Source organism: Lytechinus variegatus, chromosome 5, assembly GCF_018143015.1.
Source record: "Lytechinus variegatus isolate NC3 chromosome 5, Lvar_3.0, whole genome shotgun sequence".
Lineage (NCBI taxonomy): Eukaryota > Metazoa > Echinodermata > Echinoidea > Temnopleuroida > Toxopneustidae > Lytechinus > Lytechinus variegatus.
In genome coordinates, this window is record NC_054744.1 from 31,069,686 (window position 1) to 31,096,329 (window position 26,644).

General features: G+C 35.4%; 1 protein-coding gene across 1 annotated transcript in view; it reads right to left on the minus strand.

Moving 5' to 3' along the window:
• Positions 1-567: 567 nt before the first annotated feature.
• The window catches only part of LOC121415923 (lon protease homolog, mitochondrial-like), a 28,556-nt gene continuing 2,479 nt past the window's right edge, over positions 568-26,644 (minus strand). The window contains exons 3-21 of the mRNA XM_041609318.1: positions 26,339-26,458; positions 24,915-25,146; positions 24,350-24,411; positions 23,817-23,887; positions 22,385-22,443; positions 21,496-21,579; positions 20,853-20,984; positions 20,171-20,259; positions 18,097-18,235; positions 17,305-17,427; positions 16,613-16,668; positions 15,604-15,691; positions 13,061-13,183; positions 12,721-12,837; positions 9,762-9,899; positions 7,238-7,403; positions 6,181-6,401; positions 3,860-4,024; positions 568-2,364 (exon numbers count right to left, since the gene is read on the minus strand). Coding sequence (XP_041465252.1) covers positions 2,221-2,364; positions 3,860-4,024; positions 6,181-6,401; positions 7,238-7,403; positions 9,762-9,899; positions 12,721-12,837; positions 13,061-13,183; positions 15,604-15,691; positions 16,613-16,668; positions 17,305-17,427; positions 18,097-18,235; positions 20,171-20,259; positions 20,853-20,984; positions 21,496-21,579; positions 22,385-22,443; positions 23,817-23,887; positions 24,350-24,411; positions 24,915-25,146; positions 26,339-26,458 — 2,329 coding nt within the window. The 3' untranslated portion in view covers positions 568-2,220. The remainder of the gene's footprint in view (positions 2,365-3,859; positions 4,025-6,180; positions 6,402-7,237; positions 7,404-9,761; positions 9,900-12,720; positions 12,838-13,060; positions 13,184-15,603; positions 15,692-16,612; positions 16,669-17,304; positions 17,428-18,096; positions 18,236-20,170; positions 20,260-20,852; positions 20,985-21,495; positions 21,580-22,384; positions 22,444-23,816; positions 23,888-24,349; positions 24,412-24,914; positions 25,147-26,338; positions 26,459-26,644) is intronic.

A 26,644-nucleotide genomic window follows, 5' to 3' on the forward strand; every position in this document is an offset into this window, starting at 1 on the left:
TTTCTCCTCTTCTAAGCACTTAACATTCATTAAGAAAATAAGTTGCCTAAATAATAAAGTCAATCCAAAAATGACTCCTTTTGGTTTATCAGAACGGACCATTGTTTTGATGTGTGCCCACTCATGCATAACCTAATGTATCAATTTGATTTTTAAACTGAAGTTTAAGTCATTGAATGTAGGAAGGTTGTGACCAAATTATTTGCTAAAAATCATTAGTTTAAAAGTTTGGACAATTATATTTCGGGGGAACTTACTTTTATGTTTTGTTGAAAGTCCTGTCGCACTATTCCATGCAAGCCTAGTGAGTTGCAGGCATTCACCCACAACTCACCAATTACAAAGTTTTAAACACGTTCAAAACTTTTCTGAATGCATATCAGACTTTTGTGCGCTCCTGTGTGCGAGATACATAAAATTCTCAATGTGGGTGACATGTGGGTGACCTGAGGGTAGCAAACAATGGTCACCCACGCAAGTGTTGCATGAAATGAAGTGACAGGGCCTATATAATTTTAGGAAAAATTACATAAATTCCACAAATTCAAATAATACATATCATAGCTCCATAGCCAGTTTATTGTAATTTTATACACTCATGACATTCGATACAGAAACCATTTTAATAAGTTTTATTTCATATTAAGCTTAAAGTTAAACTTATCTCCCAATATTCTTCTAATAGCAAAATTTTGAACATCTTTCTAACATGACAATGTGTTTCCTTTATCAAATATAAAGATAATATGCTGTTTCTTTACATCAAACTTGAGATACCTGTATAAGGTAATATCAATTGTGAAAAGAAATATTTATTTTAAATAGTTCCATACAAATGGGTTACAAAATAATTGTAGATTACTTGTAGATTCAACAAATGCGATGTTACAAAACAATGAGTACCATGACATATATTGAACATGGAGAGATAACAAAGTCAGTTATTAATCATAATTGAGCAGATATTCATTTTAAAAAAAGAAAGAAAAAAGAGGACGGTCAATTTCATTTTAGAAAAACAGACCCTGCCCCTAAATGATCTAAAGTGAGGGAACTGGCAAGTATATCATTTACATGACGGATCTAGGCGGGGGCTCAAAGGGTGCATGTCCCACTCTACATTTTGAGAATTGTCCCTTGATCATATATTAATAGAGCTAAATCTAAGAAATATCTGCACCCTCACTATTTCAACATCCTAGCTCCACCATTTACCATTGTAGAATGAAAAAAAAAAAATTCCCATAAACCTTGTAATGAAATGCATGATCATGATTGCAAGCAGTATGTCCAATCAATGTAAAAATAAAATAGAAACACAAAACAAGTAGTATGAAATCATATTGTTTGATATACTACATATCTCCAATTGAAAACAACCCATACAAGATAACACATAATTGAAATCAGATAGCAAAGACTCAAAGAACATGATATTCTCTGGATGCTGTAAGAAATATGAAATAAGTAGTGAAGAGTTTACAGACTGACACTAAGCTGCATCAGAGTGCATTCCGTGTAAACACAATTTTGAAAACACAATAGTAAGTAATGCTTAACAAAGTAGACCTTACAGCTTCCAGTGAAGATGAAGATCTTTGTCCATGTCCTGTACCTCATGAAATTTGCACAGATATACACTGGTTGCACTAGTGTGTATTGCTTGATCATATGTATTGAAGATTTTTAGATAATGATTTCCTGGAAAGACAATTTTTAAGACATTCCAGAAAATGAATGACAAAATGGAGCCCCAGGCCTTTGACAAAGATGATGTTCTTCTTTTATTTTATTTGTGTAGTGAAGGTTGTACAGAATATCAGATGCACGAGAGTGCATCACTTGAACGGTCTAGAAGATTTTTTAAGACATACGTTTTCCTGGAAAGACAAAGTTGAAGACCATCGGTGATGACGATGACCTTCTTTCATTTTCTATATGTAGTGAAGTTTACAAATTTACACTTGCTTTTGTATTGGTGCATATTGCGTTAACTGTCCTGAAGAGTTTCTTAGAGTTTCTTAGGAGTCAAATACTTCTCCTGTCAAGCAGTTTTGTAGACATCACTGTAATGCTCAACAAAATAGACCTCTACTCCTCAGTAAAGATGATTTTCTCCCTTCGTGTTCAATACAGGGCGAAGATTGCATGGACTTACGCTGAGGAAAACAAGTGTACGAATTCATTTTGTCTTGAAAAGTTTTCAAATATTCTTCATCTTCATGGAAAGACGATGCTAAAGACGTCACGGTAATGCTCAACAAAATGGACCTCCAGACCTTCGGTGATGAAGCTTGGTAAATCAGAGAAGTCCTTCCTGTTTTCAGCTGGCAAAATGATGCAATCTACCCCAGCTCGCTTGGCCTAAAACAACAGAAAAATGCAGAATTATTGAATGTCTGTGACGGTCATAATTCCAATTTCTTGGCAAACTTCCCACAAAGTTAGATTTCAAGATTTGATTACTTGGGTTCGGACCAATATTGGGTCAACTACATAATTTTCTGTGTAAATTGAATCTAAATATGAAAATCTGAAAACTAATGAAATGTACAAGAAATTTGCTTTGCACAATGTGTAGCTGGACCAAAATTAGCATAATAATTTGGACATTTACTATTTGTATTAGAGGCAGAAATTCTGATTTAAATTATCATAGAAAAAGGAAGACACACAATCTTCAAACAATTAACTATAGATATTCAGTTCATCTTGCCATGACCAAAACCCCCCATCCCTGTTTGTCATGCTCAAGCATTCATGCTTACAATGACAAGCCATCTTCTGCATGTGATTTTTATGTTCGATGATACATATTTCTGATTTACTGTCCAAACGTCTTTGTTATGTTTGTGTTACCATATCATATTGCAATGCAAACGCTGAAAATTTCATCAAAATCGGATGTCAAATAAGAAAGTTATGACATTTCAAATTCAAAGTTAAACTTATTTTTCACAAAACAGTGATATGCACAACTCAGTGACATGCAAATGAGACAGTCAATGATGACCCTCACCCACTATTTCTTTTGTTATTTATTGTTTGAATTATACATTTCATTTTTTACAGATTTGACGATGGGGACCAACTTGACTGATTCATATTGTATTAAGCAATGCTAAATTCACATGTTCATGGAGGAATCAATCATCAATCATGAGGAAATAATTCGAATATTTCATGTAATAGAATACAAGAGCAATAGTGATTGGATGGCATCATCATTCTCCTCATTTGCATACCGACTAGGATGTGCATAATACTATTTTATGAAATTAAGCAATATTATCAAATGTCATAACTTTCTTATTTTTCATCTGATATTGATAAAACTTTCAGAGTTTTGCATGTTAGATTTTTCTCTTTTTATTAAAGTCAACTTTTTGTTGGGGTGGACTTGTCCTTTAACACAGTGGACTCACAAATCCAAACAGTGGGCTCACAAATAGAGTGAAGTTAGTAACAATAGTCTTTTTAGCCTAATTTGATAAAAGCATGCATTCATTATTCGACACCCTCTCAATATATTAGCAGTGGTGATTTCTTTCACCTGATTGCTAAGAATGCATAAATGCTTGTAAGCAAGAAACCAGAGGACTGAAGGGTAAAGGTCATTTTCAAGGGACCTGGTTATGAGAATAAATGCCTTACCATAGGGCACTAGCTCACCAAGTGGGAATCGAACCCGTGTCACCAGAATGTGAAACCTCTGCTGTACCTACTGAGCTATATATATTACCATATTAAGTGTAATCAATGTATAAATAGGAATCTGCATAAACCATGGTTTTATACCACAGATTCAAAACCACTTTTGTGAATTCAGGCCATTCTGCCAATGCATGATAAAACTTACAGCTATAGTCTTTTCTTTGATGCCTCCAACAGGTAGAACCTTGCCCGTCAGTGAGACCTCCCCCGTCATAGCAACGTTCTGTCTGATTGGTCGACCCATAGCCAATGAGAGGAGAGCTGATACTATGGTGCAGCCAGCGCTTGGACCATCCTTGGGTGTGGCACCCTAATAATAAATGCATGATTTATTGACAATTATTTTTAATTAAACGGAGAAAGTAATATCAATGATAATTCACCCACCCACCAGATTTTCTTGTTCATTGTTTCTTTGTCATTTTACAATGACCAATCAATCCCTGCTAAAATCAAGGCTTAAATGAATCCAAAGCCATCCAAGGCCCTGACAGGCGCGTAGCCAGGGGGGGCAGTGGGGGCGGTCGCCCCCCCCCCAAAACGTCCCGAAAAAGAAAAAAAAAGAAGGAAAAAAGAGAGGAGAAAAGGAAAAGGGAAGGGAGGAAAGGGAAGAAAGGTAGCTTTGTGTTTGTTTGTTTTTTTACTTTTATTCTTTTTTTTCTGAAAAGAGAAACTCCTTCACTCTTGCTCTAAATTTATAAGTGAATTTTGCTTCCGCGCTGCGCGCGGTTAAATGAAAATATTGAAGTTCTCCATTGTTTCCCCCATACCCTTACTCTAACCCTGTTTTCCCACCTCAGCTATAAGTGTCTCTTGCCAGTTAAAGTTCAAATGTATACATTAGGGCATGGAATTAGAGTAAGGTTAGGCCGAAATATATGAAGTTATCTTTTTTTTTAACTGATCGCGCAACTTCTGGTCTGATCGGCTTTCTGCCGTCACCTCCATAAAGTCAACTTCTCCCGCTTTTCAGCTCATTACTAAACAACCATAATTTTGAGGCAAATAGGTCCTAATTTAAAAAGAGGAAGGTATAAAATTCGTGTCGTATTAAAAAAAATACAATATTTTTTATCAAATTCTATTAAATTTCATGTCATTTCCCTGCACATTTTATCTCCTGTCCTGTTTTGCGCCCTCAGTTTGAAATTTTGAATGACACTTAAGTTTGTTTATAATTCAAAATGAAGCGCTTCAGGATTGTCAAATAAATTAGGCATCCTTTTCTTGTAATGAAGTTCAATAATCTTAGAAAATCAATTGAATTAGAGTCGATGGGGTATTTGAGATATTTGCATTAATTTTGATGAAACGTCCGCCCTTTGAAATTTCAGAGTTTCATTGCTCTGCGCGGGGAGGAATATCTTTTTTTGTGCGTTCACAATCACTTTTGAAAACAAGGTTCAAAATCACAATGTAGTCAACTGAATTGGAACTGATATAGATATTAGAGACAAGAGAGACGGCTCCTTTTCATTTTAATTTATGAAACACCAAAAGCTTCGCGCGGGAGGGGGAAACTTCCCCTCCCTGCACCCAGCCCCTCCAAAATGAAATCCTGGCTACGCGGTGGGCCCTGAAGGCTATGTATGCCATGTTCACAAGCCTTGATGTCTGTCTTGATGGCCTTGGAGATTTTGTGCCCTTTTTATTTTCCCATTTGTGCTAAAATACACACAAGTGCCATATGAAAAGAAAGCCTTGCCCTAAAATATTGAAAATCAATGGCTGTAAAATCAAAAATTTGAATAGAGCTGGGGACCTACTGTAGAAAGAGTAGCAATCAAACACAACTTCATTTTAACAAATCAGAAGTGCATACTTAGGATTAGTGATGGATTTATTAGTTACATCAAAATGCACCTCTTCATCCAACACTGCCCAATTCTCATCAGTCAATCTCCTGTATATCATTTAGAATACCGCATCATGCATGACATCATACATGCAGTTATGCTGAAGCAATAACTACTATCAAAAGACAAAAAATACAGGGGGAAATTTGTCTAGCATTCTGGGATATATTACTGTACTGAATCAAATTTCTCCTAAAATGCTTTAACTTCAGATGCATTGAAAAAAAAGCCAAACCACACACTTATTTAAATAGCTCTAATAGGATATGCATCAATCTGCATAAGGTAATAAAGATAAACATTCAATATATTCAGACTTGCTTTCTAGTTATTGCTTGTTCTGATTTTTTAAGTACATTTAACTAGGTATTGTCATTGAGTAATATCTTTTCCCCCTTAAATTATCAAGTTACTTGTATTTTATTAGATAACTAGGTGGGTGGCAATTATTATCTGCATTGGTACACATAAAATTTGTGATTCTCCTGGCAATCTCAAATCAAAGAAAGTGAATTGTGGACAGCTGTATGCATATGGAATGCACTACTGTATGATAAGTATTGTACATTTTTAATGAAGAAAGAGAATAAAATATAATTAAAAAAATTACCTCTGGAACGTGAAGATGGACTTGAGAAGACTGCAACGGTATCCCGCCCTCTATTGGTGGCTGATCAAGAAGGAACGACTTGGCGAAAGTGTAAGCGATCTCTGCACTCTCTTTCATCACGTTGCCTAGGTTACCAGTCAGTTGCATGGACCCGGTGACGTCTTTTGAGTCAGGATTAGGGCTCCGAGAGAGGCAGGTTTCAATGTAGAGTGTTGACCCACCTGAAATGCAAGAACGGTGGGTTTGGATGCATCATATATTTATAGATACAAACAGGATTGTGAACATACACAAAATATACATCAGGGCAAAACAGGGTACTACATAACTTTTAGGAAGCACTTGCCCTGTCAGGCTAGTAAATACATAATTGGAATGTACTTGCCCGAAAAATATCCTTGAAAGAAAAAAGTTTTACCTCTTCAAAAGAAAGTACTGTAGTAGTATAAACCATTGATCTTTTTTTTCTCTTTTGACATGAATTGATGTACCTTGTTATTGCATTTCTTTTTCCAAAGTGATTTGATCTTGCCCGACATGACCAAATTGGCAAGTAGTGTTGGCCTTTACTTCAAAACACTTGCCCGACTCTAACTTTTACTTGTCCCGAGCAATCGGGCAAGTGCTTATGTAGCAACCTGGGGCAAAGTGCAGTACACTCTCGTAAATTTAGGGAGCCCCTGTAAATTTATAAGGGATAAAATTCAAAGCACCATTTAGCACAATCAGCATTCCATCTACATTTTTGTCCGACAAGTTGTTGGATCTGACAATTTTCTGGATTTGGTTGAAAAGCACTGTTAATGTTGAATAGAAAAAAAAACATAATTTGTTGGATAAAACACCCAATACCCTTTCATGAAACTTGTTTAAGAAATGGTGCATCTGCTATTATAACAAGTCTTCATGACACAGGATCTAGCTCCATTTTCTAACAAGCGTTCACTAGTCTTTCACTTATATTCAATCTATGATTTGTGCAACACAAGCCCAAGCTAGTGGAAAATTTCTGGTATCGCAAGCTTAAACATCCACTCTGATATAGATATTCCATTACCCATTGACGTCCAGGCGAGACCCATGACAACTCCGACTGGTGTCTTCTCATACATCCTATCACTGGTGAACAGAGGCTTGCCGACAAAGTCATGAAGGTTTTCAGTGGTTACATGGATGGAGTCTGCAGAATCATGGACCATCTTGTATGCAGCCTTACGGTAGATCTAATACAAAATTAAAAACAAGAAGAAAGAATTGAAGAGGGAATTTCATTCAAGTTCATTTCACTTATTTCCAATTTTTGTAAAAGCAAATACAATCACATATGTCCTAAAAAGAAGACATTAATGTAAATACAAAGGCCTGTATTCTGAAGTTGGGTTATTCTTGTGGTTAACTATAGATAGCCAATTGTGACATAAATCTCTAACATTGGAGGTTCAATGTATCAGCTAATTTGACTCTAAAATTATACTGACTTGAAACGATTTATAAGATAATTGTCTTCAATATTAATGAATTAAGGAAGAGTACAGTAAACATAACATGCAATGTAAACAAATTTTCTATATTTTTGGCTTTACATAATTTTAGCACAAAGTTGGACCAGAAAATGGAGGAGCTAGCAGAGGCCATTGTCCTTTCACAAGATAGGGATCTTAATACCATAACAGATCATACTAAATATAGAGAGAAGGGGGGGGGGTAAATGTATGTGTAATCATAATGAATAAATTGCAGAAATAAACAGTACTTAGTGCAAGATTCCTTCAAGAGATGCTTTTCATACTTTCACTTGAATAAAGTGATCACACAAGCGTATAATTGAAAATCAAAAGTTAAAGAGAAATTCCAGTAGTTGCAGTAAACACTGATTTCATGAGAAAGTCTGTAAAACAAGGCTTAATTGTCAGTATATCATCGAGGATCTAGATCTGGTACAGTTACATGAACTGAACTTTGTGAAATCTTGAAATCTACGCTGAAAAATGTTCACAACGAAGATCCCAAACACAGATAAGCGCACGTGGGACAATGTATAATTATTGCTTAGAGCGTCGGGCCCGACGCTCTACCCGAATCCTGTGCTTATTTGCTGATTTCTCAGCAATTACACAATTTCTTCCAGAATCCTTTGGCACATGCGTTTTATTTATACAAACAGACACTTTGGTGGTCATTGCATTGGATTCTGTACAAACTCATTTTGATATCGTTACCAAAACTATCATTTACCTTTTATTATTAAAACTCATATAGGTGCTGTGGTTTAGTGGATAAGCCTAAGGACTTAGAAACACAACCGACTGCAGGAAATCATCTACATTCTGACTGAATGATTTTCCATGTTAGGTGTTCCTGTTGGTTCCTGACTCTCCTTTCTCTGCAGTAAGCCATGATTTAGTTGATTCATAGCACCGGTATCTATGGTAACCCATAACTCTACTCCACGTGCTATCACAAGCACATTTATCATTCATATCCTCGTTGTTACAATGCCAATGTTCATTCTTATCATACACGAGGATCTTCAGACTTCCACATACCCAAAATAGGCAACTCTTTAGCAAAGAATTGCATTTTTTTACAAAGGACCCGTTATCTAAAACAAGTTACCCTTTTCTGTTAAATCTAGTCCATCATTAAATGTTTTTAAAAGGAGATAAAACCCAACTTCTCAGTAAATATTCAAATAATGTATGATCACATTTTTTTTTTCAAGTTATTATCGTTGATATATATATATTGTCATTGTGTTAGAATTTGTATTTTCCCCTTTTATGTTCAATGTTTATATCTGGTATTCAGTATTTATAACATCATGTATTTTACAATATCATATATTCAGTTTCCAGATTTTGTAAAGGTGGCAGCGCTAATAAGGCTTTCCCTTTCTAGTTGCCTCCTCATTCATTTATAAATCATGTACACTCTTTTCTTTTTAGTAAACTGTTTCCCAGATTTTTATCATTGTAATATCTGCAATTTTCCCATGTAATTTATGTAAACTTTGTATGTGCCTTGTATTTGTTTTTATGATGAATGGAATAAATGCTCTCAAATCAAATCAAATCAAATTACCTTTCAATGTGTTTCTGTAAACTCCACTTTCTCTGAATTAAGACTTGATTAATTGATTTTACGGTAACGCTAATAGATCTCTATTCCACTATCTATTACAAGCACGCACATATTCAGATTCAAGTTATACCTTTTCAAAAATCATATCCAAACTAATACCTTTTCAATATCCTTATCCCTATCATTACCTTTTTAATGTGTTTATGTTGATTCCTCACTCTGCTTTCTTTGTAGTAAGCCTTGATGAATTGATTCTACTGAAACCCTTATCACTATTCCACCAGCACATAAAATATTCATATCCAAACTATTAAATACCTTTTCAATACTCTTATCCCTATCGTTACCTTTTCAATGTGTTTATGTAGATTCCTGACTCTGCAGTAAGCCTTCATTTGTTTATTCTACGGTAAGCCTCATCTCTATTCCACAAGCACATACACTGTACAATATTCATATCCAAGCTAACACCTCTTCAATATTCTCATCACTATCGTTACCTTTTCAATGTGTTTCTGCAGATTCCTGACTCCACTTTCTCTGCAATAAGCCTTGATAAGTTGATTCATGGCGTCAGTATCGATGGTAACCTGATCCTCTATTCCAGTATGGTCCCTTGCCATGGGTACAAGGTATCTCTGAAATATAGAGCGGATGGATAAGGGCTAAATATTACACGTTGGTCTTTTCTTTAACTGAAGACAGTTTTCGGAACAGAAGTGGCTACCCTGAGTAAATATAACTCTTATCATCATCATCATCATCATCATTATTTATCATTTATTATTATTATCATTATGATTATTATTATTATTATTATTATTATTATTATTATTATCATTATTATTATCATTATTATTATTATTATTATTATTACTCTTATACCTGTATCATGGTGCCTTTTGACGACAACCATCTACGCATGGAAGTCTATCCATGGGTAGTTTGAACCTGCAATGTATTTTCCCCCTTTCTATTAATTTGCTCTAAAGCACCTTAAGCATCTAATTAAAGATGGAAATTGTGCAATACAAATTCTATGTAGTATCATAATAATTATTATTTCATAGATATAGAGAAGGTCCCAGTTATCCAGGATAAAAAAAAATTTGAAAAAAAATTAGGAACAATCCCCAATTCATAAATTTCACAGAAAATTTTCAGACAAGAATTTTTGAATTGCCAAAAATATATTGTTAGTCATGAAAATCAAAGCAAATCCAGTAGAATGAAATTACATGTAGGTGCAAGTGAAAAGCTTCCCATTAAACCTGTAATATGAGCATCTACTTTCAAAACTTTACCTGCATGAAAATATATATTTTTTGACATCTTCACAATTTACAACTGCTTTATCATACCTACTGTACATGCCACCAAAGAACAGAGTGTAAGTTCAGAGCACCAAAATATTCACTTCAGAACATGGAAAACTGGAATCTCAAACTCAGAGTAAAGAGTTCAAATTGCTCTCCTACTTTAATATTGAATCATAATCTGCCTTCTGTATTCAGTGTCTCCCAATCAGGATGAAATGTTATTGATTTTCTTGTTAATTTCATTCTGGCATTTTAAAAACAACCTTGTAAATTTCTTGTGTAATTTACTATAATTGACAGGTGGTGATTGAATTTTGTAGATTTCATCCTGGGTATGTCCTGTAATTAACTCTTGTAAATTGCATTCTGTCAGGTAGTGGTTTTAACAGAAGATACTGCCTTTTGACCTTTTCAACTTCTCTATCAGAGATAGAAAATTTTCATAAATTAGCATATAATAAGAAGAAATCTTGCAAACTAATATATGTGAGACTAATACAAAGCCTAAGCTAATGAAATCTCCGTTTTCGAGAAAGCTTTAATAAAAAATACAATACAATCATGAAACAATAATAAAGATATTTCTTTTACCCACCTCATTAGGTTAAAAAAAAAATCTCCAACCAATTTCGAAATTTCAATTTTATCACTAACTTCTGCAAACTACTTTTCTGTAACTAGCTTTCATAATAGTCTTCTTTTTTATAAAACCAACCTTCAAAGCAACCTTCTTTCCATAGACAATTTTCATAACAAATTCTTTTCTACAACAAGTGGAATGCCTCTGGCCGTCTCACCTGCATCACGCGATTCAATATAGCAGCAGTGCTGACTTTGAATACTACTCTAACTCGCACAAGATGTTCAGTGATACATGGTTACTCTTATGTCCACTTTTTATGAACTAGACCAATAAACTTACAGAGATATGATGGTTATTCACCAAAAAACCCCAACATGGCCAAAGTTCATTGACCTTACATGACCTTTGACCATGATCATGTGACCTGAAACTCAAACAGGATATTCAGTGATACTTGATTACTCTTATGTACAAGTTTCATGAATCAGATCCATAAACTTTCAAAGTTATGATGGTAATTCAACAGATACACCCAATTCGGCCAAAGTTCATTGACCTTTGACCTTGGTCATGTGACCTGAAACGTGCACAGGATGTTCAGTGATACTTGATTACTCTAATGTCCAAGTTTAATGAACTAGCCCAATAAACTTCCAAAGTTATGATGGTAATTCAACAGATACCCCCGATTCGGCCAAAGTTCATTGACCCTAATGACCTTTGACCTTAATCATGAGACCTGAAACTTGCACAAAATTTTCAGTGATGCTTGATTACTATTATGTCCAAGTTTCATGAATCAGATCCATAAACTTTCAAAGTTATGATGGGAATTCAACAGATATCCCCAATTCGGCCAAAGTTCATTGACCCTAAATGACCTTTGACCTTGGTCATGTGACGTGAAACTCATGCAGGATGTTCAGTGATACTTGATTAACCTTATGTCCAAGTTTCATGAACTAGGTCCATATATTTTCTAAGTTATGATGACATTGCAAAAACTTAACCACAGGTTAAGATTTCGATGTTGATTCCTCCAACATGGTCTAAGTTCATTGACCCTAAATGACCTTTGACCTTGGTCATGTGACATGAAACTCTAATAGGATGTTCAGTAATACTTGATTAACCTTATGGCCAAGTTTCATGAACTAGGTCCATATACTTTCTAAGTTATGATGTCATTTCAAAAACTTAACCTCAGGTTAAGATTTGATGTTGACGCCGCCGCCGCCGCCGCCGTCGCCGCCGCCGTCGGAAAAGCGGCGCCTATAGTCTCACTTTGCTTCGCAGGTGAGACAGAAACCGACTTTCAATACATACTATTTTTTTTACTCCAATTAACTTTAAACAGCAAATCGTTTTCATACTCTGTCACACATTTTTTCAACGAATAATTTTTACATTAAATTTCTTCCAGAGACAATTTTCATAACAAACTTTCTTTAATGACTGCCTTTCAAAACAAAATTCACTCAATGGACAACTTTCATTTCAATTTTTTCCTCCATAACCAATATTCATAAACTTCTTATCCATAAATAAGTTAGATACCTCTGCAATGGCCACTTTTTCTTGAGCAACATATCCAGATACATCAATCATCTCCATCCTGTCTCGGAGAGGCTCTGGTATGGTATCTGTCACGTTGGCAGTGCAAATAAAAAGCACCTAACAAGAAAAAAAAATATTGATTTAAGATATGTCACAAAATAAAAGAAATAAAACTCATAGTAGAGACAAGATGAGAGTCTGTTCAAATCAATACTTAGTACTACTATTGTATCAATTTTATTTAATAGTGTAATGAAATTTGATGCCTTCTTACTGTTAATTTGAGTTAATTACCTGTATTCTATTGAAATATTAAAATCAATAAGAAGAATAAGTATACCTTTGACATATCTACAGGAACATCTAAGTAGTGATCTAAGAAGTTTGAATTCTGTTCCGGGTCAAGCAACTCAAGCAGTGCAGAGGATGGGTCACCCTGGAAGCCACGACCAATCTTATCTACCTAAAAAAAGAGAGAGATGGGGAAAAAGGAATAATGTTCTCAGAGGTGCAAACCTTTATCCCCCCCCGAAAAGTATTCACTGGACAGACAAATATGGAAAATCATGACATCCAACATCTGTTAAGAGAAGGAACGATGGTAAGGTAAGGTAAACTACCATGGTAACCTTGATTGTGATTGGCTGCTGAGCCCTGCTCCCATGGTAGGAGCCATAATGGTAGCTTCCATAGGTGTAACCCTTCGTGAATCAGGGCCCTGGACTCTGTTTAATAACTTCTTATCAGCAACACATGAATTCAATAACAAATAACCTCTGGCCCACTCAAATGACAGTTTCAAAAATTTTAAATAACTTTAAAATCTAGTGTTTCCTCAGCTGTTCTAAAAGATTTTTTTAAAATTATAATACTATGCAATATTTAAACCGTGTTCAATACAATGTTTATAACAGGGATTCTCAAATGGTGGCGCACGCGCCACTTGTGGCGCACCGAGCCTTGCGGAGTGGCGCTTGGGAGCCGGTATAAAAATAAGGAAAAAAAATGTATCTAACAGTAACCTGGAAATAAGGATTTGGTGATCATTTTAATACAAAGAGAAAACAAAAACTCTTTACTTGACACTTAATAGCTAATTGATTTCCTCAAATTTTGTCCAATTTAGCACTCGATAACCCCTTATTATGGAAGATCGATGGTGTTCTCCTTTTTATTTATTCTATGCTGTACACAACTTAGGCCTATGTGCCACACAAGTGATATGAAAATCCCGTTTGTAGGATTTCTATTTCAACGGCGAGAAATTTTGTATTTCCAGAGTAGGGCCTATACGTTTTGGTTATTCAAAGAACATCCTGATCATAAACATTACAAGCAGAAACTTTGCTTCCGGAGCCAATTAAAATCCGAAGTTGTAAGGTAAATACAAGTATGCTCAGATGTATTGCCTGCCGTGATTGCCTGCATGCACTCTTGCTTAACACGAACTGAATGAATGATACCGCATGTCAGTTGTAGAGAGAGAGGGGGGGGGGGCAGTTTGGGGCGTTAGTGCAATGCAACGCCTAAATTTCAGCCCTTGCAAAATCGGGAAACGTAACTTCAGCCTGGCGTACAGATGGGAATGGAGATTGGGAGCCCCCCCCCCCCAAGTGTTTCACGGCCAAGAAAAATTAGGAGAAAAGGAAAGGGAAAGAGTGGAACATTGTATTATTTTCTTAATATTATGTCAAAATATAGATTTTTGTATTGATAAGTTCAATATTTTTGCTTAGTCCTTTTTTTTTTACTCATTACGCCACTTGCTTCAAGCAATTATATAGTGGTTTGCTATGTTGCGAAAAAGTCACTGGTCATTTTTCCTTTAAAATTAATATTTTGTAGTTTGTTGGCATTTGTATTTCTTCTGTTGATATTAATTAGAGCCCCTCTGGGCAATTTAAAAGGCCTCATATTCCAAAACATCTGGGGGCTCTGCCCCTCGAGCCCCACCAGGAGCCTCTGGACCCCCTCCGCTGATACATTGCTGGTTTGCGTAATGGATAGTGGAGCATTACAGATTCTCAACAAGAAATGTGGCGCTTCAAAAAAAGTAATTGAGAATAGCTGGTTTATAAGCTCTGCATGTACTACCCTGGCTTTAGCACAGCTACCCTGATCTGGGCCCCGTAACACAAAGATTAGCGATGGATAGCAAACATGAGATAAAACTTCTGATTGGTTCTTGGTCAGTATTTTACGCCAAATGCGCGTGTAATGTTGATCTTGATTGGTCAGTTCATTTAGCGATTGATCGCTTATCTTTGTGTTACGGAGCCAAGATGCTTGAGCATTCAAGGATTTCCTTCCCACCAGGTACCCATTTACTACACCTGGGTGGAGAGTGGCAAATGTAGATAAATGCCTTGCCAAAGAATGCAAGTGCCACAGTGGGATTCGAACCCTGGAACTTGTGGTTCAAAGTCCAGAGTCCACTGAGCCACAACACCTCTATAGATTATTTTGTGATGTTTTAACAGCCAGGTCACAATATAGAAGAAAATGGCAAAGACAATAACAGATAATTATTAGTATATAAATATAGGTTTAAAGTAATTTTGTAAGGATTCACTTTACAAACAACCCATCACCTTCCCTCTTTTATGTGTGGTTGGTAACAATGGAATTAATCTTTTAATTACAATTATGAAATCTGTATCCCCAATCATAATAGCAAGAAATGACATTTGAGAAGCAAGATTCAGTTAACAAATTCAAAACAGCTCTAAAACATACTTTTTTTAATTGACCTAGCCTCAACAAAATGAATTCATCAACACTTCTCTTCCTCTCCCTTGTTTTCTCAAGCGCATAGAGACTTATTTGTTATGTGTTATGCGCTATACAAAAACATTATCACTATTATTATCTTAGAATACATACCTCATCAATAAGAATCAGAGGGTTTTCAGTTTTGACCTTCTTTAGACATTGGATGACCTTTCCAGGCATAGCTCCAACGTAGGTCCGCCTAGGAACACACAATATGAGGGAAAACATCTCAAATTTTTAAGTACCGGTACATGTACACAACATCACTTTGAGTGCAGATTTTTACAATAAATGGTAAATCAATGATTAACACATTGAATGCTGAGTTTCGAATTCTGATATGCTTTTCACATGGACCACCCCGTTCCAGAAGGCTATAGGTTAAATGAAATATATCATATCACTATATTGTAGCATTATTACTGTGGTAACGCACAAAACACTTCTTTTGTCACAACTGGACTGACTCATATTTGAAGAAAAAAAAAACCACACCAATTTTGTCAACCAAAACTAATTTTCACAATTTTAATTCTATAAATTTTTCTTACAATAGGACAAGAACACAAACTGCAGAATCAGAAAATTTTCTGTATGTTGAGCAGGGAACCTTCTGGGAATGGAAGGGAGTAGCTGGGGGCTTTTTCAATAACAATGTACATAAATGTGAAAATGATCATTAAATTGTGATTTTATGAATTTTTTAGTCCTCCCCCTATCATTTCCCAATAATTTCGCTGCCTCGTTGACGTAACATTTGCTCCAGCGACAATTGCTCTAGGCTTTATCTATTTTATTACTTTATTTACTACTTTATTCATTTTATTCATATATACAGAGATAGGTTTAGGGTTGAAATAGGGTATTATGTTAGGTTTAGTGTTAGGTTTAAGATGGGATATAGTGTTAAATCCATGGTTGAATTTGTTCATTCCATTAGTGTGTTGAATTAATAATAAAGCAATTGTCACCAGAACAAATGTCATGAAATTGATGACCATGCAGGATAATAGGCCCGAGAAAGGATTATTAAAACCAAATGATAATAGGACTAAAGCAAAATTTGTATAACAAAAGACCAAATGGTAATTGAAGAAGCTACATGTATTAACCTACTCACCTATGACCTTTGATTTCAGCAACATCTGTCATTCCTCCAACACTAAATCTGAAATACTGAAGAAAAAATACAAATTATTATGAAGCAATTTGCATAAGTCAAGCATATGCATGCCTTCCAAAATAGCAAAGAGTTTTGGGTTGACTACACATTTTCACAGAACTCCACGCATGTCCATGGCTAAGTTTCACAGAACTCGTCATTAATGTCAACTCCTAGACATTTTACGACGAACATACTCTCGGCCAATCAAATAACATGATTTCAGCTTAATACAGCAGATTATATCTTTATCTCTATTCATACCTCTCTCTTGATAAACATCAAGAGATTAAAGAAAAAAAGAAAACTACAGATTGCCTAAGGAATTACCTGAGACTCACCTAAAGAAAATCTAGGTAACTAAAATCAGATTTTGTAATGATTATGGCAATTGCTATTTAGATAGATAGAGAGAGACAGATAGATAGATAGAAAAATGGTTTATTGATAAAATCAAGACAACATCGCAGCTAAGACCGAATTGCGATGTATTACAAGGTCGTAATGAAAAAAAAATATTCAAACAGTAACATAGATAATTACAAAATAAATATTAGGAATAAGCATTATAATTATGGTTTAATGTGTAACTTTTGACTAAAATTAATCCTTATATTAGAGGCAAACAATGAAAAAATGAATATGCATACTTCTCTGTTGAGTGCTCTTGCTATTGACTTGGCTATACTAGTCTTGCCTACACCAGGGGGTCCATAGAAACACAAGATCTTCCCTTGCGTTGACTTCTTCAGTTGACTTACGGCTACAAATTCCTGCAAAAATAGGAGTGAAAAAAATTGGTGCAATACGAGTGAATAAGTATTACCGCTCTTAGAAAAAAAATCATCATTTCCATCACTCTTACAACACTTTTTAAAAGATTTTTTCCACTGACCATTTTGCAGAATTGCAACATCAATGGAGTTGACTATAGGCCTATAAGTACATGTATAATGTAATACAGTGAATTACTTATTCTACCCCCCCCCCCTTCTTTCCCAGTCACATACTTATGCTCATGGGAGCATTTCATGATCTGACAGTTACCATAGCAACAGCCAATCAAAATCTGGGAAAGAAGTTGTCAGATCCAATAAATTGTTGATGAAATGCCCTCAGGGCTATTCTTAGATCATATTAAAAAAAAATCCTTTCCTTGTAATTATGCATCCCATGGAAACCTCTTATCCACATCCATACCCTCACCTCCTTTAACCCATTTTTCATTTGTCTACAACTTGCAAAGAACTAAAAAAAAACTCTGTGAACAATTGGCAAAGCTTTTGAACTTAAGCGCACATTTGGCATACTTATGGCGCACACATGTAAATATTGGGATTTTTTGACATTTTTTACAATCGCAAACATTATTTGACCCCATGAAACATCGAGAGAAGCTCATCTGCTAACCATGAATTTTGCACCCCCTCCCTGATACATACCAGTATCCTATTCTTTACATCATCCATCCCATAATGGTCCTCCTCCAGAACTTCCCTTGCTCTCTTTAGATCCACATTCTCCTCACTGAACAGTCCCCATGGCAACGTGGTTAACCAATCCAAGTAGTTCCTTGTTACACTGAACACAAGAGAAAATCACAAAAGTTATCTTTAATGAGTTGTCTGTTTACTTGTTTGTTTGAATTTTCTCGGAGAAGGGGGTGTCAAGAACTCCATTATACTGTATATAGCCAAGTCATTAGACGAGTCCTTGCACGTTTTTTTTTTATGTACAATTTATTTGGTGACTGATTTTGACAGTTCATGATTTCTATCATCTGTAGAAAAGGACATGTATCGGCCTTCGGACTGTCTTTCCTTGTTTGAAAATTAACCTGAATAATATAGAAATGGATAATTTTGATAAAATCTGGAAATCAGCATTCATTTGGGTACTGATAGTCCATAATCTCACTGATCTAAAGTAAGATCATACTATTAGGGTAACTTTGACAATTATGGTAAAAAAAAATACTATGCAGAAAAGTAGTACTCCAGGGGACGTTTCACAAAGATTTAACCCTAAATAGACTGGGCTATTTCGACGCCTAAGAAGACTGGGGGGGGGGGGCTGATTCAGCTTCCCCTTATGATATCGGCTGTCAACAGTGTGATCTCGACAAAAATTGACATGCACGTTACCCATGGCATTATCTACAAAACAATAATATCAAATTCTGCGAAAAATCTCATTGCTCATTAATTATGTTAATTTATGCATAAAATCATAAGTTTGCTCTAATTAAAAAAATAATGCCCATAGAATGCTAATTTTTGTTTCACATACTCTTTATAGGCATCTGATTAAACCTATTTAAAAAAATGTCAACATCACATTTATTTTTTATGTATTTCATTGTTTTCTAAATTACTTATGCATTTCTTTGTTTTTCAACTTTTTGTTTTTTGTTTTTGAATGGAAATTGTCAGACTTTATTTTTACCATAAACAGGATAAAATTAATTGATTTTCAGCAGCAAAAGAAAAAATATGATACATTTTATTAATTTTGGCTAAAAACACTACTTGCATTGGATTTGTACACAAATTCACGTTTTGAGAAATTTTGGGTCTGCATGCACTTATGATATGTTGCGTACCTTGGGGTCACAATTTTGGTCTCAAAAGTTGCGAGAGACTTGAAAGTAAAAAGTCAGCAAGTGACGCGGTCAAAAAAATTTGCGCAGCCGACACAAACTTGATACTGATCACACTATCTCATTCAATAATACGCAGTAGTACACGTCCTCTGAGCATTTGGAATTGAAGTGCGACTCTAAGTCATACTGAACTCTTTGTGAAACACCCTCAGACCTTTCTATAAACATACAGCCAAGAATGAAGCTGATGCGCTTAAAGTTTATCAGTTATTGGAGAATAGCAAAGGGATGACAAGTTGGACAACACCTGAAAATATAATGCCTCTGTCACCTACCATTATTTGGCAGCTGGAGGCATAATAAAAATAGGGAGAAATGATTCAGAAAAATGCCAAAAGAGGTATAAATCTAACTTACAGGGAGAAAGGACAAAGGTAGCTCTCCTGCACCTTTGATTGATCTGATCAATCGTAACTATGGAGAGCCAGCGATTGATTAGATCTATCCTAACTCTTTGTAAGACGAGGCCCTGATATTAAAACAAATCACATTCTGCATTCAAATATGAAAGTTCACAAAAGTAACATTGTCTGATTCAAATTACAGAACAATGCGAGTAAAAATAAATTCAAAATTCTGCTTTACTGAAAGCTATTTGTTTGGATTAAAGTCCTAATCAGTTCAAAATCACAGCCAATAGAAGATTGCTTTGACATCTATACAATTTGGTATTGAATTCAATTTTATTCCTACAGGGAGGCTTAATATGGCCTCGAATTTTTATTCTAATAATCATACCACTATTTTAGACCTTTGACCTTCAAGATTTTACAAGTTGGAATGTTTATAACAATCCTATTAATTTCATTTCCCCAAAATCGGATTAGTAATGGAACAGGCTATAATAAACAAACCTGAATTCAGACGAATGATTATCCAAGAAAGAAAGTTTATTCATTTCCTCTTCAATCACATCCATCACAACTTTAGGTACTGTCTTTTCCTAATAAAAGAACACACACATTGAGAATAATATGATCAATAAAAGGCATTTTCAATCACGAAAAATATAGAAACATCGTAGCTATTCTTTTCTCTCACAAACTTTTGTTCACTATCCATTCCTGGGAACTAAGAATAAGTCATTTCACAGTTAGCTCATGAGCAACTTTTCTCGAATAAACATTCCCATGAAGAGTTGCAAATGCTTTCCAAATATATCATGAGGAATTCAAATTCTGAAGAAGAAAGACATGGCATCAACCAAGTGAATAGAATAATACATCAGTGATATATTTCAGAAATTTTCTGTTGAATTGTCTTCTTTTGGCATATCAGCTATTATTTTGTCTACTGTAAAATACCAACAATTATGAACACTTTGTTGCTCTCCATTAGATTTAAAACAGAATATTTTAAAAGGAATAAATTTATCATCAAATAACCGATATTTTAATCAGTGAAGTTGAATACAACTGTGAAGGTTCATCTTAAATAACCTATTCTGCTCATGTGCGGAAGGCACTTATGACCTAATCTATTAGATGTTTTTGTAATAATGTTTGTCCATAGAAAACAGAAGGATGGTGCACTGACCTTTAACCTTTCCCTGAATTTCTCCTCAATAGCGTCCTTGTCATCCTTCTCCAGACCAAGTTCTTTCTTAATAATCTTCAGTTGTTCTTGCAACATGTATTTCCTATGAGCTGATTTCACTTTGTCTTCCACCTGTTACAAGATAACGGCAAGTAGTATTAAAAAAAAAACATACGACAATGAACAGAATTCAATATATTTTCAAATATAGCAGATGTGTGCCTGACCACTCATTTTTTATTAGTCATATGGTGAAAGCATTAATCAAATCATATTATCATGAAGACACGCAGTACTGCATGTTAATCAAGATCGTGCATAACACGTCATAAGCCCGTTGACATTTAAGCATGACTCTAAGGGGGGTGCTGCAAGAAAATATTTGCAATCAAATGCAAATTTTATGTTGCAATTTTACTATCAATAGATCAATTCTAGCTGTAGCAAATCAGATTACACTCCTTGTTTTAAGAAGCACATTACCAATCAATCATAAATTCACAATTAATTGCAAGACATGTTATTGATTTAGGGACTGAAAATAGACTTGCGATTGATCAAAAGTTTCTTGCAACGCCCCATGAGTCACACATAACTCTTTGCCAAACATCCCCCCTCCCAAATGATAGAGCTTATATTATACCTCTTTGCCTAGTCTTTGCTGTAGCTTGCTTAGTTCATATTCCTTCTTCAGAAGATTGAGAGCTAGAAGAAGACGTTTTGGAATCTGCAAGAAAGGAAAAGCCACAAGTACTCAGTTCATCTTTTGACTCAAAGATATCAAAGGGCATACAGTGTAATTGGCTGGCTGTCTGTAATACTAATATTTTTTATTGCTGTTTATCTAGTTTCATATTCAATGATGTATATTATAAGATGGCTAAATAATTTGCAGCTTGCTGATTGGTCAAAGCGTACCAACTGATCATTCGCGAAAAGTGTCTATCCCTGCACGCCCGTGCAAATTTCGCGCACCCAAATTGCCTAACCCACGGTATTAAGTGCAATTTCAACATTTTTGATATTTGATTTAGATCTATTTCATTATTTCTTTCTCATATAAGGTGCTTAAAATTGCGATCGAAATTACTTAGCCATCTTATAAAAGGAATAACGCAGTTTACCCGTCGTTTTTCAGCGATATGCAGTGCACTCGAGGTTTCTTCTTCGCATGCACACTCCACACTCGCCTCCGGCTCGTGTGGAGTGCGCATGCTCAGAAGAAACCTCTCGTGCATACACTGCATATTCGCTAAACAACTCCGCGGAATGCGTTATTCCTATAATATATCACACCATCTTTAGCTCCAGCTACTGCTTCCAGCACTTGGAGAAAATAATCCTGCCAGGAACCCATTCACCTCACCTCGGTCAAGTGCAGCACAATGAGGATAAACTTCTTGTTGAAGAAAAATATGTCATGGCTGTGATTAAAACAACAACCTTCTGATGAAAAGAGAAGAGTCAGACTACAATAAATAAATTGTGGACTTGAACGGATTGAAATGTGAGATCAAATAAACAACACTCACATCAGTTTCCTCAAGAACTTCTTGCAGGTCTTCTGGCTCAGCTCCAGTCAGTGCAGCTCCTAGAGTTAAATAAAATGAACAGCCAAAATAAGTACAGTTTAATCTAATGGTTCTATTCCCTTCAAAACTTTCTCACTGAACAATAAGCTCAATGCTACAGCTAGTTCTCCAACGCCTTTTACCTCTGAACCCATCACTGTTACTCCCAGATGCCTATAAATACAGTTTAGGCCAAAAGTTTACATACACCCATGGAATTCAGTGAAATTTGTTCGCTAGCCAAATATCGTAAAATTTTACTCTATTTTCAGAAATATAAATACTACCATGACAAATTTGATATCAAATAAAAAAGCGTATGAAGCTCTTTTGCATGATTGGGATGCCGTTGGGATTCAAGTATATTTAAATTGAAATTTCTTTGAAGAAAAAAAAGTAATATTCATGCCAAATATATTCTATTGTTTGATATTATATTTCAAACATTGATTCATAGAAACATATAAATGCCAAATCTATCATTAATATAACATTTTCTATCATGATATGTCACCACTGAACAAAAAAGTGTAATCTGAAATGTCTGTGTTGAGAAGTAACTAGCAAAAATATGAAATGTTTTTGTCAAGTTTTTATTTTCAATTTTTCAAGAATATAAAGATTTTGGGAAAAAAATTACACCTTACTATTTTCCAGCTCCTGATGACAAAGCAATGTGATGAAGGGGCATGACATACTGATTTGTTTGATATTAATTTGTTCATGATAGCACAAATATAGCACATATACAGTATATTTTAAGATGTTTAGCAGGTGTAAACTTTACTTTGAATTTCCTGTATGTATGCTATCTTCTGGCCTAAACTGTATATGTAAGAAAATTTTACACCAAGTTTTAACCTAATAGGCAAAGGGAATGGGGGCACCCCAGCTCCCCTCAACATTTTGTAAAATAAATCAGTTTACATGCAGAAAGAGTCCAATAATGAATACACAGTTTTGCAACAGGGTTCTACACTGACAGTTGTTAATAAGGGCTGCTGCACTAATGTGTCCAATGTTTATGTAAATTAATCTACATAAACAGCAGAATTATTAATGGGCTCATTAATGTTGTGACCTAAGTAACAGGCATCAATCTAGGCGCTGTGATAAAAGCATGCACTCATTATTAGACAGTTGCTCAATGTACATGCAGAATTAAGCACAATCAATGCATGAAATATGTATAAACCATGGTTTGAAACCACAGATTCAAAATGACCTTTGTCAATTTGGGTCAATGGCTCTGGGAACCATCTACAGTGGAAACACACACCAAGTCCAGGATTCTGTTATTCATAAGTCTATTTTTATTTTAAAAGAACAAATAAGTTTCATGAAACCAAATAAACAGAGAGATTGTTCTTTAACAATATCAAGCTTAACTTACCAAGATCACTCAAATACACTGGATTGTCTATAACTCTCTGACCGGCTTGGATCATCTGGGCGACAGATTCCCTAAAATAACAACGAAATGATATACAAAAATTATGTGAGTTTTAAAAAGATCTGTCAATGAATGCACATGATTTTATCATAACACTACTGGTTACAACATTTAGTCCACTGTTTGTTTTGATATACATGTATTTACATAAACATTGGACACATCAATACGGTAACCTAGGCAACAAGTGTCAATTTAGCTCCCCATGGTAAAAACATGCTTTCATCGTTAACGCATGAGGGCCATTCCTCGTCATGTGTGTGACCCAAAATATAACAAATGTTGACTTTAGATACAAATTAAAAATTTAGAGATTTCTAACTAATTAAAGTCAAGATTTGTCATAATTTTGGTCACACACGGGACCAAAAATTACCGTAAATTTATATAAACCATGGTTTGCAAACAGATATTAAAAACCAACTTAGTGAATTTAGCAGAGAAAGCTCAGGCAAGGGGAAAGAAGCACTCACCTGTAGAGAGGATTCAATGCAATGATGTCACGTATGGTTTTCACTACCTCAGCTGTTAGGGCCTTGAGAGGAAAAAAGACAGTTGAAGAATGCAATTGATTTTGAAATTATTAAAATTAATATTTTCTTTAAAAAAACCTCTATACCATGCTGGGCTTCTCCAAGCTCCTCTCTGGATGAGAGCATACAGGAACGTCCTCCATCCCCCCCCCTGCTAGTTGGGTCGATACCCTAAACCCAATGTTATTTTTATACCCCTCCCCACACACCACCCACCAAAAGTCGGGTCAGTAACCTACATCAATTGTTATTTTTATACCTCCAACCCCCGCCACACCACCAAAAGACGGGTTAATACCCTTGAATCCATTGTTATTCTTATGCCTCTTTCCCAACACCACCCACCAAGAGAATATGGAAGAGATAGCACACCATGGATCAATTAAAACAAAATAGATTTTCTGACTGACTTTTGGAAGAGTATTGGGGTGATTTCCGCTGCACGTAGGACACAGCGTTCACAAAATTTCAACATCATATTATGACATTGCATGTTCTATCCTACCTTGACTTCCTCTGTTGTCTTGAACGTCTGATGCTTCACGTTCTCCACCTCAACCATGAGTACTTGGTCAAGGTGTAACTCAGTCTGCTCTTCCTCCTCAGAAGCTGTAACGGTTTCATCCAATGGCTGTGCCTTGTCAACTTGAGTCTCACCATCCACTCCTGGGGCGGCTTCCGGAGCGGCCTTCGGGGCGGCCTCCTGAACCTCCTCTGCCACACCAAGTATCTTAATCCTAAAACAGACAAATGAAAATCCATTTCATAGCTGTTTGTAAGTATACCAATTTAATCAGGTCTTTATGCATGAATAGTGATGCTTTATTGCGCTGAAGTAAATGAAGGTACAGTGATTTTTTGACAACCAAAAATAAGAACCAATTTAAACTAAAGTGTAAAAATTCACTACAATAATTCTTTGATGAATTTAACCAAACCTTCAACACATCGGCAGATATCTGTGATTAGGGACAGTGATTTTCCACGATCGCGGAAAACGGACGGAATTCACGGAATCGGCTGTTTGAAACGGAAAGTGGCTTTTCAAACGGAAAATCACGGAAAACATGTTTTTCTCAAAATGCACAAAATAGCAACAGAAATTAATCCCAAATCCTCAACAAAATACGAATATCAACTGAAAAAACACGATCTCACTTTGCAACAACAATCATGACAATCAACACATCGTAACTACACTCGAGCCTCTCCATCACTCGATCGTATCCAAATAAGTTTACACTTACGTCCGCATAAAAGGCAAAATCCGGCCGTGTGTTGCTGCCCTCTACGTTCGGTCATAATATAATGATCATGGTGATTCATCAAATCCAAAATGGCGGATATTCGGAAGTCGTCGACTGCTCAAAACGATGTCCAGAAAGTCCCGAAATCAGCGATAAAATCCCAATTAACAATAAAATAATGCTAATAATATGAAAGGTGAGAATATATTCATGTTGATTATGTTTCCCTAAATATTTTATGAGCTCGAATCTCTTCGATTAATATGGATTTTAAAGCGATGTTAGTACATTGGTAGATGCAAATTTTGAGCAGCGCTAGCATTTTGACATCGCTACTCGTTGCGTATTGGTTTTCTATGTAAACGGAATTGTCAATTTTTCTTGTACACAAAGTCTATGGGGAAACGGAATTTCCGTTTTCAGACATGCTGAAACGGACTTTGAGATTTTCTGAAACGGAAAAGGCAATTTTTAGAAACGGAAAATCACTGTCCCTATGTGATGTCTTGCTATTCAAGTGGGGGGGGGGGATGAAACAATAGCTTCCCAACTCAGATTTACGCCCATACTTCAACCATACTATTTTCTCTGAATTTTCTTTGATTAAACCAACTTAACTACAGGGCAAACTTTTCCTTTCATTGATAAAATATTTTTCAAACCAATAGGTAACTGTACAAACCTACGATGGCCCATGAGCACTAAACGAAGACGATCCCCAAGGTCTTGCATCTCATGAATCTGTACAAACGTTCCGACACCATAAACCGAGTCCAGATCGGGAATAATCTCTGTCTCGTCTCTGAATGAAGTGAATAATTTGGAGCTTGTTATTAATAACAAAATCTTATCAAAACTTTTGCATAAATATCGAATGGTTTATCCATAGACAATGCCATTTTATTTCAGTTTCATTTATACCATCCCCAGAAAACAATCCAAAGGTCTCTTTCATTTAACATACTAAACAAAGCATTCTAAACGTGAT